We start from the raw sequence: 17182 nt of genomic DNA, 5'->3' as shown, positions 1-17182 counted from the left end.
AAAAAAAAAAAAAGAATTTAAGGAATCAGGAGACAGACTTAATTGAATCCTTTTCTAAACAATTTTTTTAAATGTTATTTTTGAGAGAGAGAGAGAATCTGAAGCAGGCTCCAGGCTGTCAGCACAGAGCCAGAGGCGGGAGCCTCAAACCCACTAACCACAAGACCAAGACCTGAGTCAAGCCGGACGCTTAACCAACTGAGCCACCCAGGCGCCCGCAAAACCCTTTCTTGTACTACTTTACCGTTCTTTCCCTACTGGACGAATTAGATTTCTAAATTCGATTTCTTGAGTACTTCCATTACATATGCATATATAGGTAAGCAACACACGCTAGTTTTACATGTTTTAAGATCGTATGTATGTAAATTATCATGCTATTGTACATTTTACATCTTCCTCTTCTGGCCTCGTATTTCTGGATTTAGTATTGATTTTAGTGGCATACACCATCCCATCACATGAGCATCCCGTTCATGTGTTTCTCACCAGGAGATGGCTCTAATTTTTTGTTTCTACTCAGCGCTGTTACGCACAGTCTTGTCAAACTTTCTATAAGAAAAATGCTTATAGAATGCTTAAAAGCAGAATGTTAGAATACAGTATTGGAAAACTTGCAGTTTTCCTTTATTCTGCCAAAGTGCTTCCCAAAACGGAGGTAACGTTTACGCACCTACCGGCAAGAACGTGGTTATGCGTGACTCAGAGAGAGAAAAAAAAAACCTTAGAAAGGCATACAAACTGGATAATACGCTCGCCTCCCTGTAATCTGTCCTCTGTGCCCACGTAATCACTCTGCAAGCGGACGCACAACCGTTACGAGCCCCGCAGAAGGGCTCAAACTCCGAGAGGCCGGCGACGCCCACACACGCGCACTTCCGGCGTAAGCTCAACGCCAAGGCGAACGTCGGCCCGCTTGGGCGTCGGCGTCCTCTTTGACGTCCTTGAAGGCCCCTTTCCGGGCTGTCTGGAAAGGTCCAAGTGTCCGCGTGTGTAGGTCTATCGCCTCTTTTTCACAAAAAAAGAAAAATATTCAGACGGGCTCCCCTGGCTCTCTGACAAGATCCCTTTCCCCCGGAAGAGTCACTTTCGGCCGGCGTTTCTTTCAGGCAGGGCCGCGGGCAGCCCCGAGGCCCTTGTAAGGCGCGCGCCGCAGCCCCGCCTCCTTCCTTTCGGCCGGAACCGCCATCTTCCAGGTACGGCTTGCGCGTGGCTCCCGGTGCCGCTGGTCCCGGAGGCTGGAGGCCGGCCGCCGTGGGCGCTCCGGCCGTGCAGGGAGGCCCTGCAGAGCCGGGGTAGACTGTTCGGGGCGCGCCAGCCTGGGTGGCGGAGCTGTGTCCGACCACACCGGGGGCCGAGCGCCAGACTGCGAGGCCGCGGCCCTGCGGGGGGAGAGGAGAGGCTCCAGGGAAGCGAAGGCGAGTTACGGGGGTGAGGCGACCCGGGCCAGTCTAGGGAACGGTCGGTTCCTCTTGGGTCCCCTCCCCCCGGCTTTAGCCTCCGTGCTCTGGGCCTTCGGACAGGCTGTGTGCGGTCGCGTGGCCCAGGCAGGCCTCTGGAACTCCTGTAATGTGCGGTCTAAACTCGGAAGAGGGGACGCCCCCTGGAGTCCTGGGCGCTGTGAACCCCAGACCCGGCGGCGTCGGTGTGTGAAGTTCTCCCAGTTACGCATTTTAGGCTCAGATCGCATTCGGACAAACGGAAAGTACTGTCCGGCCGCCACGGGGTGGTGGTTTGTTCACGCCGGGGCAGTAGGTGAAGGGGTTCCCCAATAGTTATGCGTCTCGTGTAGAATCTTAAGGGAAACGTTAGTGAATTACCACTTAATCTTAGTTTTCTTTTTTCTCCTTTTTCTTTTTCTCGGGGGACGGGGTTGGTTGTTAGATTTTAGCTCCCAGAGCTGAGCGAACTGCAGGTTGCGGGCTGTCGTGGGCCCCGTTTGGTGCTGCTGGAGAATCTAAAGAAAGCGTCGCTGCTGCCCTACATCAAGTATTTTCAGAAACGTGTGTTGGGTGATTCCTCACTGGGGAGAGTGGATCGGGGGCAAAGAAGGGTTTCTGGAGTCAGAAAACACGTCCGGTACTGAATCTGCCTCTTCGTGGCTCCGTACAAGTGATTTGGACCCGCAGAGAGCATCGCTCCTGCTTATGAACCTCGCTCGTAGGAGCTTGATGCAAATGTCGGGAATGTGAGGATTAAAGCGGGGTATCTGGTACCTAATAGATGCTCACTTAACGATTCTAACTGATTTGGGTTTGGTGGGTTAGGTGAAACGTTTGTGTCTCCTTGCTTTTCAAGTTGGTACCTTGTGGAGTCGCTTTTCTTTGAGAAGCGTTATTAATAGGGATTTACGTTAGTCTCTGGTTTCCTAGGTTTTTCCTTGTGTTAGGAGGAATTCCCAGGAACGGGAGGTCTGCTCTCCAATGACCTGAGGCAATAACCATTGTTTTAACCTTTTGGGGAGCAGTCAGAGATGCAATTTGAAATGCCTATATATGAATTCTTGACTAATAAGTTAACTACCACTTACCATGAAACACACACTAGAAACTGCCCAATGGGGGCCCCTGGGCGGCTCAGTCGGTTAAGCTTCGACTTCGGCTCAGTTCATGATCTCACTGGGTTCAAGCCCTGCGTCGGGCTCTGTGCTGACAGCTCAGCCTTGAGCTGCTTCCGATTTTGTGACTCCCTCTTCTGTGCTCCTCCCCTGCTCACATAGGCGCGCTCCCCACCTCTCTCAAAAATAAACGTTAGAAAAAGTTGCTGGGGGCTTTATAGACATGATCTCAGTTATAAGAGTATTAACCCCATTTTACAGATGAGGATCAGGGTTTAAATAATTATGGTCCCCTGTAAGTGGCAGAATTTAAGTCAGAATTAGGTCAGTGGTTATAAAGCCTGTATTTCTTCCTTTCAGTTGTACATGCATTTGCTAGGGAATGATTAAGAAAATAATCAGAGATACGAAGGGATTGGGAAGCTGTTTGCAGTTAACAGATGCTGTATAAGACGCAGCGTCACAAGAAATTACGTCAGTAGGAGAATGGTTTAATCCGCTGCGTAGAATGCAGGGCTGAGCGTCAGACAGCGGTAAACTGCTGTCCAGTTAGTAATCGCAGCGGCTTCCCAGCCGGGCCCTGCAGAGCTCGGGAAGGGGTGTGGTGATGCTGATCTAGTAGGGACAGTGCTGGTGTTGTTCCAAAATCCAGATCTGTTGGTAGCATTGAGGTTAACGACTCTTAGGCAGTTTTGGCAAAGATCCTAGATGCCAAAGTGATGGGTTTTTACAAACCTTTATGGGAAATATTGGTGAGTCAGGTGCTTAGACTTCTTTGTTGCTCCTGTGAAGCAAGCATTTGAAATGTACAGGGTTTGATTGGGATTTTCTTGTTTAAAAAGACGATCAATTTTGCAGTTTTGTTTGACTGTTTTATACTTAACTGTTTTCAGTAATTCGCCAAAATGACCAACACAAAGGGAAAGAGGAGGGGCACTCGCTACATGTTCTCTAGGCCTTTTAGGAAACATGGTAAGTAGATATTTCCTTCTTGAGAGCAAACATAGTATACGTTCATCTAATGTGTGTTTAATAAACGGCCTTAATTAAGCAGCATCTACCTAACTTGTTCTTTGTGATAAATAAAAAGTATAAATTTCCTATAGTAGTTTTTGGTCGACACAACTGTCAAAGACCAAGTATGTTGAAAGCTAGTAAGCTTACGTGTTTCTTTTACTCTGGACTCTTTTCATCTTGATACTAACTGTACTGATCTTTTGGGGACAGGAGTTGTTCCTTTGGCAACATACATGCGAATCTACAAGAAAGGTGATATTGTGGACATCAAGGTAAATTCTAAAATTGGATAAATAACCTACAGAGTAATGTTAGACACTATAAAAGTTTAATATTGGAATTCAGATCCTCGTGCGTATTGTATTACATGTGTTGGCCTTTTATTGTGAGAGAGGGGGACATTTTTGGCCTAAATAAGAGCTCATAAGTGCAGAATGGCTAATTTAACTTTCAGAAACCAGGATTTTTAAAGTGCTATTCTTGAATCTGAAAACTTTCTCATTTCTTGTTTGTTAACAGGTAGAGGAAAAACCAAGAGTTTTTTGAGGTGGAAAGGAAAAGTATATTAGTACAAAATTGTTGATGGAGATAGCCATTTTTTAAAAAACCTGTGAAAGTTAATGTTCTTTTGTGACTGTATTTAATTAAACCCTGGTACTCTAGAGCTTAATGATGATTGTCTTTTTGATTGTTTAAAGCAATGTGAAAAACCCATTTCACCGGCTCTGAAAGCTCTCGAGTTGCCATTTAAAAGAAAAATATTAATAAGAGTCAGGATGTGAAAAGGGGAAGTTGCTGGCCTGACTTTGATCTCCTCCTTAACAGGGAATGGGCACTGTTCAAAAAGGGATGCCCCACAAATGTTACCACGGCAAAACTGGAAGAGTCTACAATGTTACCCAGCATGCTGTTGGCATCGTCGTAAACAAGCAAGTTAAGTGAGTAACACCTGCGTCTTTCTAGCTGATCAGTATTCCCTCACACCCCCTTTTCACTTTGCCAATTGGACTTATGTCTTTATTGGTCATTCAAGTGGGGCAAAGGAAGTCTCCTTTTCAAACTCAAGCAAACTGGGTGTTTGCCTTGTATCCTGTCAGAGGAAACAAATTGAACTAGACTTCAAGAAAAGAGTTCTTGGGATTTGGTGTTGAGCAGCTCTAGCGTTCAGAGTATAAAAGGGTGTGTAACACATTGTAAATCTAGTTGGGGATCGGGTTTTGGTTATTTAGTGTTTTAGGGTCTGTCACTTCATGAAAAGACAGTTTACAAGTGGGAGTGTTTGCCTTTGGGCCTCTTCCGTACAATTAATCAATGATTGTAAGCTAGCTGTATCTTGCTGTCTAATCCTATTCGTAAAAGGTTCATGGTTCGCTTATTTATTTAAAACGGGTTGTGGTTTCTCGTTTTTGAGAGAAAGTGCACGTGAGCACATGAGAGCCCGGGAGGAGGGCCAGAGACAGAGGGTAGGCTGTCCGCACGGAGCCCAATATGGGGCTCAGTCTCCCACATTGGGAGATCATGGCCTGAGCTCAAATCAGGAGTTGGACACTTATTATGGTTTTTTGTTTTGTTTTATTGTTTTTAATGCTTGAAATTGCCAGAAATGCTTTTGGACTTCGTTAATGTTTGCTGGAGCGTTTATAGGAATTTCTGCTCTCTCCAGGGGAAAGATTCTTGCTAAGAGAATTAATGTACGTATTGAGCATATTAAGCACTCAAAGAGCCGAGACAGCTTCCTGAAGCGTGTGAAAGAAAATGATCAGAAAAAGAAGGAAGCTAAGGAGAAGGGTACTTGGGTTCAGCTGAAGCGCCAGGTAAGTGCTTGGCAGACGGTTTCTTGGTATTGATTGCTCTTGGGAATTTTAAAGCTTGCTCAGTAATAATTTTCTTTATGAAAGTTGATGAATTGAGTATGTTATGCTATTTTGGTTTTAAGGGCACTTTGAAATTGATGATCGTGCTTTACATAATCGTTCCCTTGCCTTTTTTCCTGATAGCCTGCCCCGCCCAGAGAAGCACACTTCGTGAGAACCAATGGAAAGGAGCCTGAGCTGCTGGAGCCCATTCCTTATGAGTTCATGGCATGATAAATGTAAAAACATAAAATAAAAGACCTCAAGACTGTAAAATGTTTTCATGTTTAATTGAGTAGCAGTGTGGTATCCTCTCCCCCAAAGAAATATTTAAAGCAAATGTGTCCAAATTCATTGGGTGATGTCTTATTCTAATTTTGTGAGTTTGGGGGCACCTGGGTGACTCAGTTGGTTAAGTATCTGACTTTGGCTCAGGTCATGATCTTGCAGTCTGTGAGTGTGAGCTGTGTCAGGCTCTGCTGACAGCTCAGAGCCCGGAGCCTGCTTCTGATTCATTCATTCTCATTCTCTCTCTCTCTCTCTCTCTCTCTCTCTCTCTCTCTCTCTCTGCCCCTCCCCCGCTTACACTCTGTCTCTCTCAAAAACATTTATTTAAGAGTGGGGTTTTTTTCTTGCTGAAAAATGTGAAGTGGTTTATTGTACAACAGAATATGCTCAATTGATTAGGAACTGCCAGATAGTACTTATAAAATATTTAATAGTTTAAAAACACTCCCTCCAAATCGCTAAGTAAAAGGAATCTTAAAAAATAGGTAAAAGGTTATCTGTTGCGATTGCATCTAAGCTCACTTGAGTACTTAACAATTGTATCAAGTCTTAAATAGCTATGTTATAACGATAAAGAACTTCCCTTTGAAGCTCATTACTTAAAAATAGATGGTTTAAAGCACTCTTGATTCCTACTAAATTATTTTCCCTGTCATTTCCTGTTCGTTTTTTTCTGTATGGTATTAGGAAAAGTTTATTTATTGGAAATACTTTCTATTGCCCCAGGTCCCTTTGCCCGAAAATACCTACCCTTGATAAAGTTGGTGAACTTCTGATCATCCTTTGTTTGCCTTGCATGTCATAAGTGAACCTTCCTGATAAAAGTATTTTAAGGGGAGGAATGAAAGTGTTTGGAATCCGGAGAAAATGTGGTTTGGGACGATAGAATAAAATCCCTTATATCTGTTACCATGACAGGTGCGTCTGCTTTTTTTACAGTGTGTGATTTTTAAAAACTTGGCCTTCCCCGTTGGACCCGAGGCTAGAGATGGTGTCTTAGCAGCTTTGCACTCCTGGGGCCTGGTGCAGAGTCAGTATTTAATACATGCTGTTGGGATTATAAGGAAAGCACTGCCTTTTTTTATTTTTTTTTAAATGTGCAGACGTTTTCTAATTAATCTTGTTTTCCTGTGGCCTTTACGATAAACTTTTCCTGGTTTTTGAGGGCTCGTAACCCATTTGTTCATGCGTAGTTGGGATTGAGTATCCCATATGCTGCAGAAACCTCAGCAGTTCGTGGTTCATTTTCCAGCAGTTCTGTTAACCTGTCTGTTGCCCCCTGTAAAGTACGCGTGTTCCATGTGTGTGCGTCGGGATTGGGCCCAATGGTTCCCAGGGGTCCTTTGTGCACTTGGGGCCTATGATTCCATGTCAGACCGTGACCACCATGACGGTTGTGAGAAAAGACAGGGTGGAGGATAAGATCACCTCAATCCAGACAATACTGAGAAAAAGAAGGGCCACTAGTAGAACTGGCTTGGGGACTTCCGTCAGGGCAGCTGGCCAGCACGCGGGACATCTTTGTCCCAGGTAGCTAGGGGGCCGTGATTTCTCTCAAGTGCTGTCAATGGCAATAGTGACACTGGGAATGTACATAAAGCATCTTGAGCATTTTGGATTAAAAACGGGTTTTCGAAATTCTCAGTTCATTTTGAGAGTAAGTTGCTTTCCTAAAGGGTGGTACTAGTTTGTACTCCCACGGATGAAAGTTCTTGTCTCCACACTTAGAATTCAGTCTTGGCCAATTTGGTGGGAGGAAATCCCGTGTATGTTACTGACTTTGGCTTCACGAACTTCTGAACGCTTTCCTGGTTCCCTTTTGTCTTCTGATCTTAACCATCTTTCGGACCTCCAGATTCGGAAGGGCCGTATAACAGCCTTTCATCGTCTGGTTGGTGCCTGCCTTTCTGACCTACAGCTTCAGCCCCAAAGTCCACTTCAATTGCGCTAGCTTTGCAGTCCCTCAAATATGCCAAGTAACACGTTTCGGCTTTTGTACTTGATATCTAATAGGCCGCATTCCCATTGTCCCCTTTTTTCAGTCTCCTTGAATGTTACCAACACTAAAACTAAGCAAACCCCTTCCCCACTCTCCACCCCATCGCTGTAGTACTTAACCACTGCCCTACGTGTTTCATTTTGTTGGGTTTCATCAACTTAACATTATTAGGGTAGGGGGTACTTGTTACCTACTCTGCCAGGGGAGCACGGACAAACCGTAAAGATTATAATCTAGGAGGAGCAATGAGACCCTGAGCTACATGAAGCAAGATGAGCTGCGACATCGTGGTGTGTAGACGGACAGCAGAGGGGAGAGCATTGGTGTTGACGGCTCAGGCTTCTGCTCTCGTTTCATGGATTATTCCCGGTCTCTTGTACCCGTGCCCCTTTCCCCTTGCTTCTTCCTTGACGTCAGCCCTACAGACGCGTGAAAAACAGCAAATTAAATTAAGCCACTTTTCTTGTGCCTGCCTTGTCCCATTTGTAACTTCATTTCCTAGTGTCCCGGTGCAAATCTGGCTTCTGCCCCCATCATTCCTAAGACTCCTCTCAAAGGTTACCAAACACTCGTAATGTCCGTTTGATTTTATCTCCTTGATGTCTGACAGTGCCAACAACTTACTTTCTGTTCCAGAGGCTTCTGCCATCCTACTGCACCCAGGTTTTTCTACCTGTCTGACTCTCCACTCTGTTTTTCTGGCTTCTCCTTGATGTCCGCATCTTTCTCTATTCTCTGTACTTTCCGAGTGACCCAAGCCAATGGTTCTCAAGTGTGGTTCCCCATCTGGCATCTCCATCTTCTGAAACTTGTTAAAAATGTGGGCCTACTGAATCAAATTCTGGGGGTGGGCCCAGCGCTCTTCACAACCTCTCCGGGTGGTTGAGATGCTTGCTCAAGTTTGAGTCATCTCTACAACACTTGAGACTCAAATTTCAGAGCTCACATTCTCTGAAGCTCTGACTGTATTCCCAGCTCCCTCTTGGGCAATTCCATCTGGATGTCCTGCAAATATCACACAGATTAGTTTGGAGGGTGTTTATTATTGGAGAAATAAATTGCATCCAATTCCCTGAGCTTTGAGTAATGTATGTGTGCGCTGGTAGATAATGTACCTGCCTTTTAAATAATGAGTAACTTACAGATTGTGAAATTGTAAATGAAATCTCTTACCATGTAATTCCCTTTTCCTACACTTGATGAAGGAAAATGTTCTCACTGTAAAACTTTTCATCTTGTTCTTAAATTAGAGCCATGACTGTAAATGAAGGTGCCTGTCTCCTTGAACTTTCACATCTATCTTTTCTGATCTAGCTAGACATCTTCTAAGGCCTTCTGTTTTTGTTCAGTTGAGCCCGATCCCAATGGTTGAATAAAATGTGTCACACTCAATGTGGTGGGGGAAAAAAACCCACAGTTTGGTATCTCTTATGTATTCTCAATAGCTTTTCTCTGTACTATGGTGGGGTGGGGGGAATGGGAAAAATATAAACAATATTGCTAAGATGTAGTATTACAAGTTGCTAAAACATAAACAAAGTAGGTCTATTTTTTGAGTGCAAGAGAAATAATTTAAAACAATTGGATTTGGAAGACCAGTGTTTAACCCATCCTCACCAAAAAGGAAAACAATTGGTATTGTTTATACCAAACCCTCACAGAATGTGTTTGGCAAGCTACTCATTATGAATAACAGGCAGCATCTGCTGCTATTCTTGCTGAGGTGGAAGTGTGAACAGAGAGTGAATAAGCAGCCCAGAGTTTCTGTATTGTGATTCTTTTCAAACTGCTGAAGTGTGCAGTGACGAGTGACTGACAGGCTGGGACATACAACCCCACGTGGAAAAAGCACAGAAAGTGCTCTCGTACATACTTTCCTAGCAAGACTGGAATTTATCCAGATCATTTGATTTGGAAAAGCAATGCGGTGCAGCACTCTCTTGTCTCTGAAATGATGTGATAGCTTAGCCCAAGTGAAGAGGTGATTGAACTTTTCACTCCTGAGCAAGAAGGAAATCCAAAAGAATTGCTTATGGGCGATGAATAAGTAAATACTTTCAAGATCAAGAGCAAAGATGATACTCTGTGATTCATATGCTCCTGGCACTGACAGTTACATATAGTTAGGGCTACCTTCCTCAAGGACAGTTCAATGGCTTTCCATAGCCTCCAGATAAATTCCTGAGTGTAGCATTCATTGCCATACACAGCCTGGTCGTCACCACCTTTTTGGGTCATCCACTACGTCCTAATACTTGAGTCTACCACTTGCTCCCCAAACTTGAGTTATACTTCCTACTTTCATGATTTTGCTCATGTTCTTCCTTCAACTTGACATGGCTACCTCCCACCCTCTGTGTTTCCACCTATCAAATAGTAATGATGCTCAGAGACCAAGCCTTTTCTCCATGTAGCTTTCCCTGATTACCACCCCTACCCCCGCCCCCTTTCAGATTCAGTTCTCCCCGCTGTAGCTCTATGGGGAGTTGGCACCCTGACCTGCTTTGTCACTCCTTGCCCACGACGGGGGTGTTTTCCGTCCTGCTCTCTACGCTGATGGGAAGTGCCCAAGACTTGACATCAGAGGGGTTGGGGTGTCTGCTACTGAATGGCTCTATGATTTGGGGTAAGGCACTGAACTTGTCTGAATCTCAATTTAGGAGATATTTAACCTGTGTTACAGGCTTAGTTTAAGATTAAGGAAGAAATGGGGCTCCTGGGTGGCTCAGTTAGTTAAGCGTCTGACTGGCTCAGGTCGTGATCTCTCAGTTCATGAGTTCGACCCTGCTTTGGATTCTGTGTCTACCTCTCTCTCTGCCCCTCCCCTGCTCACACTCTGTCTCTCAAAAAAAAAAAATATATATATATATATATATGAGAATTTTTTGGTAAGCTCAGCAATTTTATGAAGGGTAATGAACTTCACTGTTTCACTATGGGGACATTTGTGAACGTTTTATACTTTGTTGTCCCTCAGTAATGGTAATAGAAAGTTGTTCTTGGTGTTCTGTACCGGTACTTAACAAAGCTTTGCAAGGAGTAGGTTTTCAGTAATTTTGAATGTTGAAATAAAGTAGGGAGCTGGTACAGAAGCATATTTTTTTATTCTGGGGAAACTACCCAAAGGGCCTGTTAGTCTCCAGTAAGCACAGTGTTCAAGGATTTAGGATACCCGGAAAGATAGCTGGTATTAGGAGACGATGGATGGTGGAGGGAGAGACGGTCTTGAACTTGAGGAGTACCCTCCGCAATGTTTTGCCCACAGGCTAGAAATCAAGCTTACGTGGCTGGTAAAGGGTTAATAACTTCCTGAGGCTGATATTTGCAAATTACCAAATTCTGCCCTTCACAGGCATTCTAAACACCCACAGGCTTTGTGTACCCATATCTGTGCCTACGCATTTCCATTATCATTTTAAAATCGCTTCACTATGCCTGGGTTATATTGGTTGCAGTAGTTTTACATAACTCTGGACACAAAGAAATCCAGAATGAAATAACACAAGCTGCAACAATTTAGGCAAGGCTATTTATAATGTTCGGTAACAGTTCAGTAACATATTGTCTGTATTAGAAGGTGGAGGATTATCTTGCCGATATGCAAATGCAAAGAATAACATTTTGAGCTCTCTGAGCAAAGGTGCAGTATGAATGCAAAATGGAACGTAATCATCGGTTGACAGGCGCCGGTCTTTGGGATCTCACTTCCTGGGTTACCTTAAACCAGCTTGATCTTATTCCTGACAGGGAATGTGACGTGGGGGATGGACTGAAGAGAGAAGCCCAAGATTCGGCCCCAAAAGGCCTCTCTGGGCGCCCCGGAGAGTTCTGCATTTTACTGGGAAAGCCAAGAGTGCTTGTGGCAGATCCCATCGTCCCTTGCTCATCAGTGATCCCCTCTTCTTTTTCTTGATTGTTAATGGGGGGAGCAATGTGACCGCTAGCTCCTGGGGAGGGACGACCATTGCTCTAAGGTAGTGGCCACCTCAGCCTTCTTTGCTAGATACTCGGATAAACTCATTCTCCACTTCTCAGCTCCGAAGACTGAGAGATAAGAGAAGGTCTGCGGGTTCTGAGAATTACTTTATCTCATAATAAAAAGAGACAAGAGAATAGAGTCTTGCCCTCCCTTCCTGCTTTGTGCAGGACTTGGGGGGACAGGGGCCATCTTGCGCTCAAGGAGAGCCAAGAGGAACTGGGAGGCAACAACTTGGACCCCATCACTGAGCGGCCGAAGGACCCCTGGAACCCAATAGTTTCAAGATTTTGTAGATAGTAACTGTCTTTATGGTACCTTCTCCCTGTCAAGGAAGGAGGCGCCCTGCTTCAAAGTTTGCCAGTTACACTGAGGTTTAAAAGACGGAGATTGCCTGGTGAGCGGGCGAAAGTCCGTGCACCTGAGGTAGGGCAGCTCACCGCCCGGAGGGCCATTTCCTGGAACACTTTCCCTTGAGAGCAGTCTGCTCTCAAAGCCAAGCTACTGGAATGATGGCCCCACACGCCCGCTTTCTGTCTTTTCCGGTTGGCACAGTTCATTCACAGTTCATTCACTTACTCATGCAGAAAGTCGGTCAGCGAACAAGGGACCTAGCGCGTCCTGGCGAGCACACGGCAGTGGTCTCTGCCCTTCCGGAGACAGGCAGGAAGCGAGTTCCAGACAGGGACAGCTGAGATCAGCGCCACCAAGGGCGCCCTCAGAGAGGGGGACTGGGAGATAGCAGTGGGGTGGCAGCGGCGCCAAAGAAAGCTTCCGAGAGAAGGGCAAGGAAGCAAAGCACCTCCGTTCCCAGGCTCCTGCGGGAGCCCCGAAAAGACTTCCACCGAGAAGTGAGAGAGCAGCTGGGAGGGGAGGGGAGACACCAAGCGGTGTAGACCGCAGAAACCGTGAGACTCGGAAGTGAGAGTGGTTGCATTCGAGGACGGCTCACAGGCTAATGGTTTGGACTAGTGGGTAGATGGAAGAGAAGGGACACGCACTGGTAGCTGGTTGTTGCAAACGCGGATCCCACCCCGGCCCTCGCTGCATCCCTCGCACCCTCCCCCCTTGAACGTGGGCTGGCTTGTGTCTCCCCGCGGCCGCGGCGATGGGCTCCAGCCAGGGGCCTAGGCTTCAAGAGGCCTGTTCTACTTCCACTCCCTGCTCGGCCACCACGGAAGCAAGCCCTGGCCAGCCTGCTGCGCGGGCAGAGACCCGCGACTCCCCCGCTGCCCCTCCCCGATGGCGGCCCACTGCCCCCCCACCCAGCCTCTGCCAGCCCTCTGCAGATACGGGAAGGGGCCCAGCCTGGGTGGGCTGAGTCTGGCCCTGACTGGGATGACCGCCCCACCGGCCTGGAGGCTTGTGAGCAACGATGGGGGTCTGTTGTTGGACGCCATTAAGTTTCGTGCAGTTTGTCACGCAGCAAAAGCTAACTGATACAACCGAGAGAGAGAGAGAGGGGTGAGTAAGGGCGGGGCCGTCCAGTAGGCAACGGGGCATCTGAGGCTGGTTCGCAGGAGGCCCGAAGCATGAAGTCCTAAACCTCCAAGGATGAAATCCCTTACTACGGCGGGCTCCCCAGACCCCCCAGACCAGGCCATTCTTCTCGTCCGCGGCCTCCCCTTCCGCTCCCCATCCTCACCCCAAACTTCATTTTCCACCTACAAGTAAGTACTTGAACAATAAAGCAAAAGCCTGACTCCAGTGCAGAGGGCAGTGTTACTTATGGAGAATCAGCCCAGAGCCGGGGCTCCCAGGGGAGGGTCTGTGTACTGAGGGCTCACTAATGCGTGGCTTCGGTCAAGGTCAGCAGCCTCAGCAGCCGAGGGTCGGGGTGTGAGGGCTGAGTTGCAAACAACTTCTGCCCAGAGGGGGCCTGCACGTGTCCGGAGCAAGGTCGCAGGGACCGAGTTCCCTTATTCTGACACCGGTTCAGGACTTCGCCCTCCTGTTTCCCCGTGTCACCCCTTAGCACCGTTTGAAAATAAAAAGGGCAACTACCCTCGACGGGAAGGTGTCCCTTGCGCTGTTGCAGAAACACCCAGCCGAGAGCAGGGTCTCGTCTTTCCTCCTCCAGCTCAGCAGGGACGTCGCATTCGCGCGCGGCTCCGGCGACGCGGCTCGGCTCCGCGTGCAGGAGCGGCCCCCGCGGCCACGCAGGCACCGCGCGGCCAGGGGCCCCGCGGCGCAGCGCGCGTCAGGGGGCGGGGCCGTGCGCACGCCCGCGGCCCCGGCCCCGCCCCCACGGCCGCTGCGGAGCGGGGCCGGGGGCGGGGGCGAGGCGGGGAGGGCGGGGCCGGAGGCGGCCGCCCCGCCCCCTCCCCGCGCGCTGGGCCCTTTAAAGCCCGCGCGGCCCCGCGCACCCCGCCGCGGCCGAGTCCCCGCGTGCTCTGCTCCGGCCCGGGCCGCCCGCGCTCTCCGTGCGGCCGCGCGCCATGTCCGGGCACTGCCTGCTCGCGCCCATCCCCGAGTCCTCGTCCGACTGCCTCCTGCCCAAGGACATCAAGCTGGCCGTGCTGGGCGCCGGCCGCGTGGGCAAGAGCGGTGAGTGCCCGGGGGCCGCTCACCCGGGAAGAGCGGAGGTGGGGGGGCGAGGGGGGAGCGCAGGGAGGAACCTGGAAGTTTCCGCGCCGCCCCGCTCTCCCGGCCGCTGCCGCGGGGGTCCGCCCTGGGCTCCCGCCTGGGTTTGCACCTGCTGGAGAATGGGGGTGGGAGTGGGGACTGGGCGGCGGGCCGAGCCCCTGCGGCCACGGCCCGGGCTTTGCAGAGCCTCGGCGTTTGCGCAGAAACCGGCACCCCGCGGCCACCGCCCCCTCCTTCTCCTCGAGAGCGCCCCGGGCTGCCCGTTCTGCCACGGTCGATGAGCTGATTTTCCCGGTCTTCCCTTTCAGCAATGATTGTGCGCTTCCTGACCAAGAGATTCATTGGCGATTATGAGCCGAATACAGGTTAGAACGATTCCGTGCCCTCTGCTTTCGCGGCTGCATGCTCCGACTTGCTTTCTCCTGGTAGGAGTGCAGGAATTTAAACGCAAACTCTCCTTCATTCTCCAGGCAAGTTGTATTCACGGCTGGTCTACGTAGAGGGGGACCAGCTCTCCTTGCAGATTCAGGACACCCCCGGGGGCATCCAGGTAAGCAAACTGCTCCCCATCTTGCACACACCCAGGGGCTGGCTCTGGGCTTGAGCAAGCCGTCCAAACACCCCCCCTTCTATGTTCCGATGTAGAAGTGGGCTGTCCCCAGGGGGGATCCCACAGGACCCTCCTGGAGGGGGCAGGGAGGGTGGATGGTTAGAGATGCCTGACCTTTCTTCACAGCCGTAGGGATGGGTCTCCCCACTTCTTTCCGAGCTTGCTGCCCAACCCTTAACAAAATTATTGGGGTGGGATTCCAGAGAAAGAGCTTCCCTAGTAGGGACCGCCCACGTGCTTCTGTTTCTCACTGTTCCCTCAAGTTAGTTCATTGCAACCAGATGACCTCTTAGCAAGCGGCCAGGAATTTAACTTGATTAACAAGTTATTAATTGCCCTCCCTTCTAGGGAGGAAAGGTCTAGTGGAAGAACAGAAAGAAGGAATTTGTTTCTGGAACGGTCTCAAAAAGGACAGGCTAAAAATATTTTTTTTTTATGGGCTTGGGAAAAGATATTTATCTTGGCTTGTTTTCAAAGGCTTGTTTATTCCCAGTTCCCTAAAGATTGCTCCATTCGTATTGGAAAGTTCTCGTTGAAGTTGTTCTTCAGTCAGCCAGGGCTCACCCCAGAATCCCTACCGGGCAGGGGTCCCGAAAGATCATGCATTGGTGGCAGCCAATAAAAGAACCCAGGCAGGGAGCTGGCCTGAGAATTTGCTCTTCCCATATCCAGAGCCGCCTTCTGCAGAAGCTAGGTAGAATCTGAAAACCGTGTTTATGATTTCTTTTTTGAACCTCGTTTCCCCGAGGGTCACTGTGATCTTATTTTGAGTCTTCTCCCACCGCGGGCTTCCTCGATCCAAACGCATTTTGATCTTTCTCAGGTCCATGACACCCTGGGCCAGGTGGTCGATCCGCTGTCCAAGTGCGTGCAGTGGGCAGAGGGCTTTCTGCTGGTCTACTCCATCACAGACTACGACAGCTATCAGTCCATCCGCCCCCTTTACCAGCACATCCGGAAGGTCCACCCCGACTCCAAGGTCCCTGTGGTCATCGTGGGCAATAAGGGGGACCTGCTGTACGCCCGGCAGGTGCAGACGCGCGATGGCGTTCAGCTAGCCCACGAGCTGGGCAGCCTGTTCCTTGAAATTTCCACCAGTGAAAACTACGAGGACGTGTGTTGTGTGTTCCAGCATCTCTGCAAGGAAGTCAGCAAGCTGCAGGGCGGCGGCGGGGAGAGGCGCAGAGCCTCCCTCATTCCCCGGCCGCGCTCCCCCAACATGCAGGACCTCAAGAGGCGCTTCAAGCAGGCTCTGTCTTCCAAAGTCAAAGCCGCCCCTGCCCTGGGGTGAACCCGGCTCCCCCAGACGCGCCTCCTTTTTATCGTGTGTTTGTGCAGCCGGAAAGACTGGGGGGAATCTCCCTTTTTAATCCCACAAAGTTTATTTTTATACAAACTCTTGGTTTTCAGGCGTATGTGTATTTCTGAAAATTCAAACAGGGATTGCCTAAGAAGTTGGATAGTTGTTTTTTTTTTTATTAAAAGGATTTTTTTTTTACTCTAACTGCTAGCCACTTTTCCATTAAAGGCGAAATGGCAACATGGCTCCTTGCTTTTTAAAATGTCTTTTTATAGAAGTCATACTTGCACTAGAGCCCAGAACGGCTCCACGCTTGCCCTTGGTCTGAACTCCTGTTGGTTTCTTTCGGGAAGGGGGTTGATGCGGAGGGAGTCTGTTATGGGAGAGAGGAAAGAATGTGGAGGAAGAAAGCTTTGAGCGACTGCAGGATGTCTTTAATTAGGGTGCTTTGCCACAGGCATGAAATTGATACCATGTGATTTTCAAGGAAAGGGGTTCGTTGTATGCTGGTGCTAGAAAATTACAAACATGAGTTAACAGTTTTATGTGTTGGTGCAAATGGAAGTTTATCCTCTCCACCCGTTCTAAAACACAAAAATGCCTCACATTAGGGGCGCCCTGGCGGCTCAGTTGGTTGAGTGTCTGACTTCGGCTCAGATCATGATCTCCCGGTTCGTGGGTTTAGGCCCCGCGTCGGGCTCTGTGCTGACAGCTCAGAGCCTGGAGCCTGCTTCGCTTTCTGTGTCTCCCTCTCTCTCTCCCCCTCCCCAGTTTGTGCTCTGTCTCTCTCAAAAATAAAAAAAATTTAAAGTTTTTTTTTTTTTTTTAAATGCCTAATTTCTTCCTGCGCTGTCTCCCGGACCCTCACATCTAATAGGGCATCTGATCTGTCAGTTCTTTCTCCTCTTTCTCTCTAAAGCATCACCCTGCCATCATTGAGGCCTGTACGGGGCATCGCCCAGACTGGCAGGCAAGGTGAGACTGTTTTCTTGGTTT

The 17182-nt window shown here is 48.7% G+C and overlaps 2 protein-coding genes and 2 non-coding genes across 6 annotated transcripts; all 4 read left to right on the top strand.

Annotated features, from left to right (window-relative positions):
• Nucleotides 1-1096: 1096 nt before the first annotated feature.
• RPL21 (ribosomal protein L21) lies at nucleotides 1097-5703 on the top strand. Of its 3 annotated transcripts, none has more exons than XM_039255572.1 (6): nucleotides 1097-1196; nucleotides 3451-3529; nucleotides 3785-3846; nucleotides 4400-4512; nucleotides 5238-5388; nucleotides 5572-5703. In XM_039255572.1, the coding sequence occupies exons 2-6, from the start codon at nucleotides 3463-3465 to the stop codon at nucleotides 5659-5661; spliced, it is 483 nt and encodes a 160-aa protein (XP_039111503.1). In that variant the 5' UTR covers nucleotides 1097-1196; nucleotides 3451-3462; the 3' UTR covers nucleotides 5662-5703. The 3 variants fall into 3 exon arrangements, with proteins under 3 accessions (XP_039111503.1, XP_039111511.1, XP_039111516.1); XM_039255580.1 differs by lacking the exon at nucleotides 1097-1196 and adding an exon at nucleotides 1203-1295; XM_039255585.1 differs by lacking the exon at nucleotides 1097-1196 and adding an exon at nucleotides 1340-1418.
• On the top strand, nucleotides 4238-4308 carry LOC120247742. Its single transcript, XR_005532399.1, has one exon. It is a non-coding gene; the product is annotated as a small nucleolar RNA SNORD102 (small nucleolar RNA).
• Nucleotides 4556-4682, top strand: LOC120247746. Its single transcript, XR_005532400.1, has one exon. It is a non-coding gene; the product is annotated as a small nucleolar RNA SNORA27 (small nucleolar RNA).
• An 8344-nt stretch (nucleotides 5704-14047) lies between the features above and the next one.
• On the top strand, nucleotides 14048-16858 carry RASL11A (RAS like family 11 member A). Its single transcript, XM_039254642.1, has 4 exons — nucleotides 14048-14237; nucleotides 14585-14641; nucleotides 14747-14826; nucleotides 15710-16858. The coding sequence occupies exons 1-4, from the start codon at nucleotides 14129-14131 to the stop codon at nucleotides 16175-16177; spliced, it is 714 nt and encodes a 237-aa protein (XP_039110573.1). The 5' UTR covers nucleotides 14048-14128; the 3' UTR covers nucleotides 16178-16858.
• Nucleotides 16859-17182: the final 324 nt, after the last annotated feature.

The sequence above is a fragment of the Hyaena hyaena genome, unplaced genomic scaffold, assembly GCF_003009895.1.
Source record: "Hyaena hyaena isolate Hyena2069 unplaced genomic scaffold, ASM300989v1 scaffold_11, whole genome shotgun sequence".
Classification (NCBI taxonomy): domain Eukaryota; kingdom Metazoa; phylum Chordata; class Mammalia; order Carnivora; family Hyaenidae; genus Hyaena; species Hyaena hyaena.
Note: the sequence above shows the minus strand (reverse complement) of the source record. Positions and strands in the feature narration are given on the sequence as shown.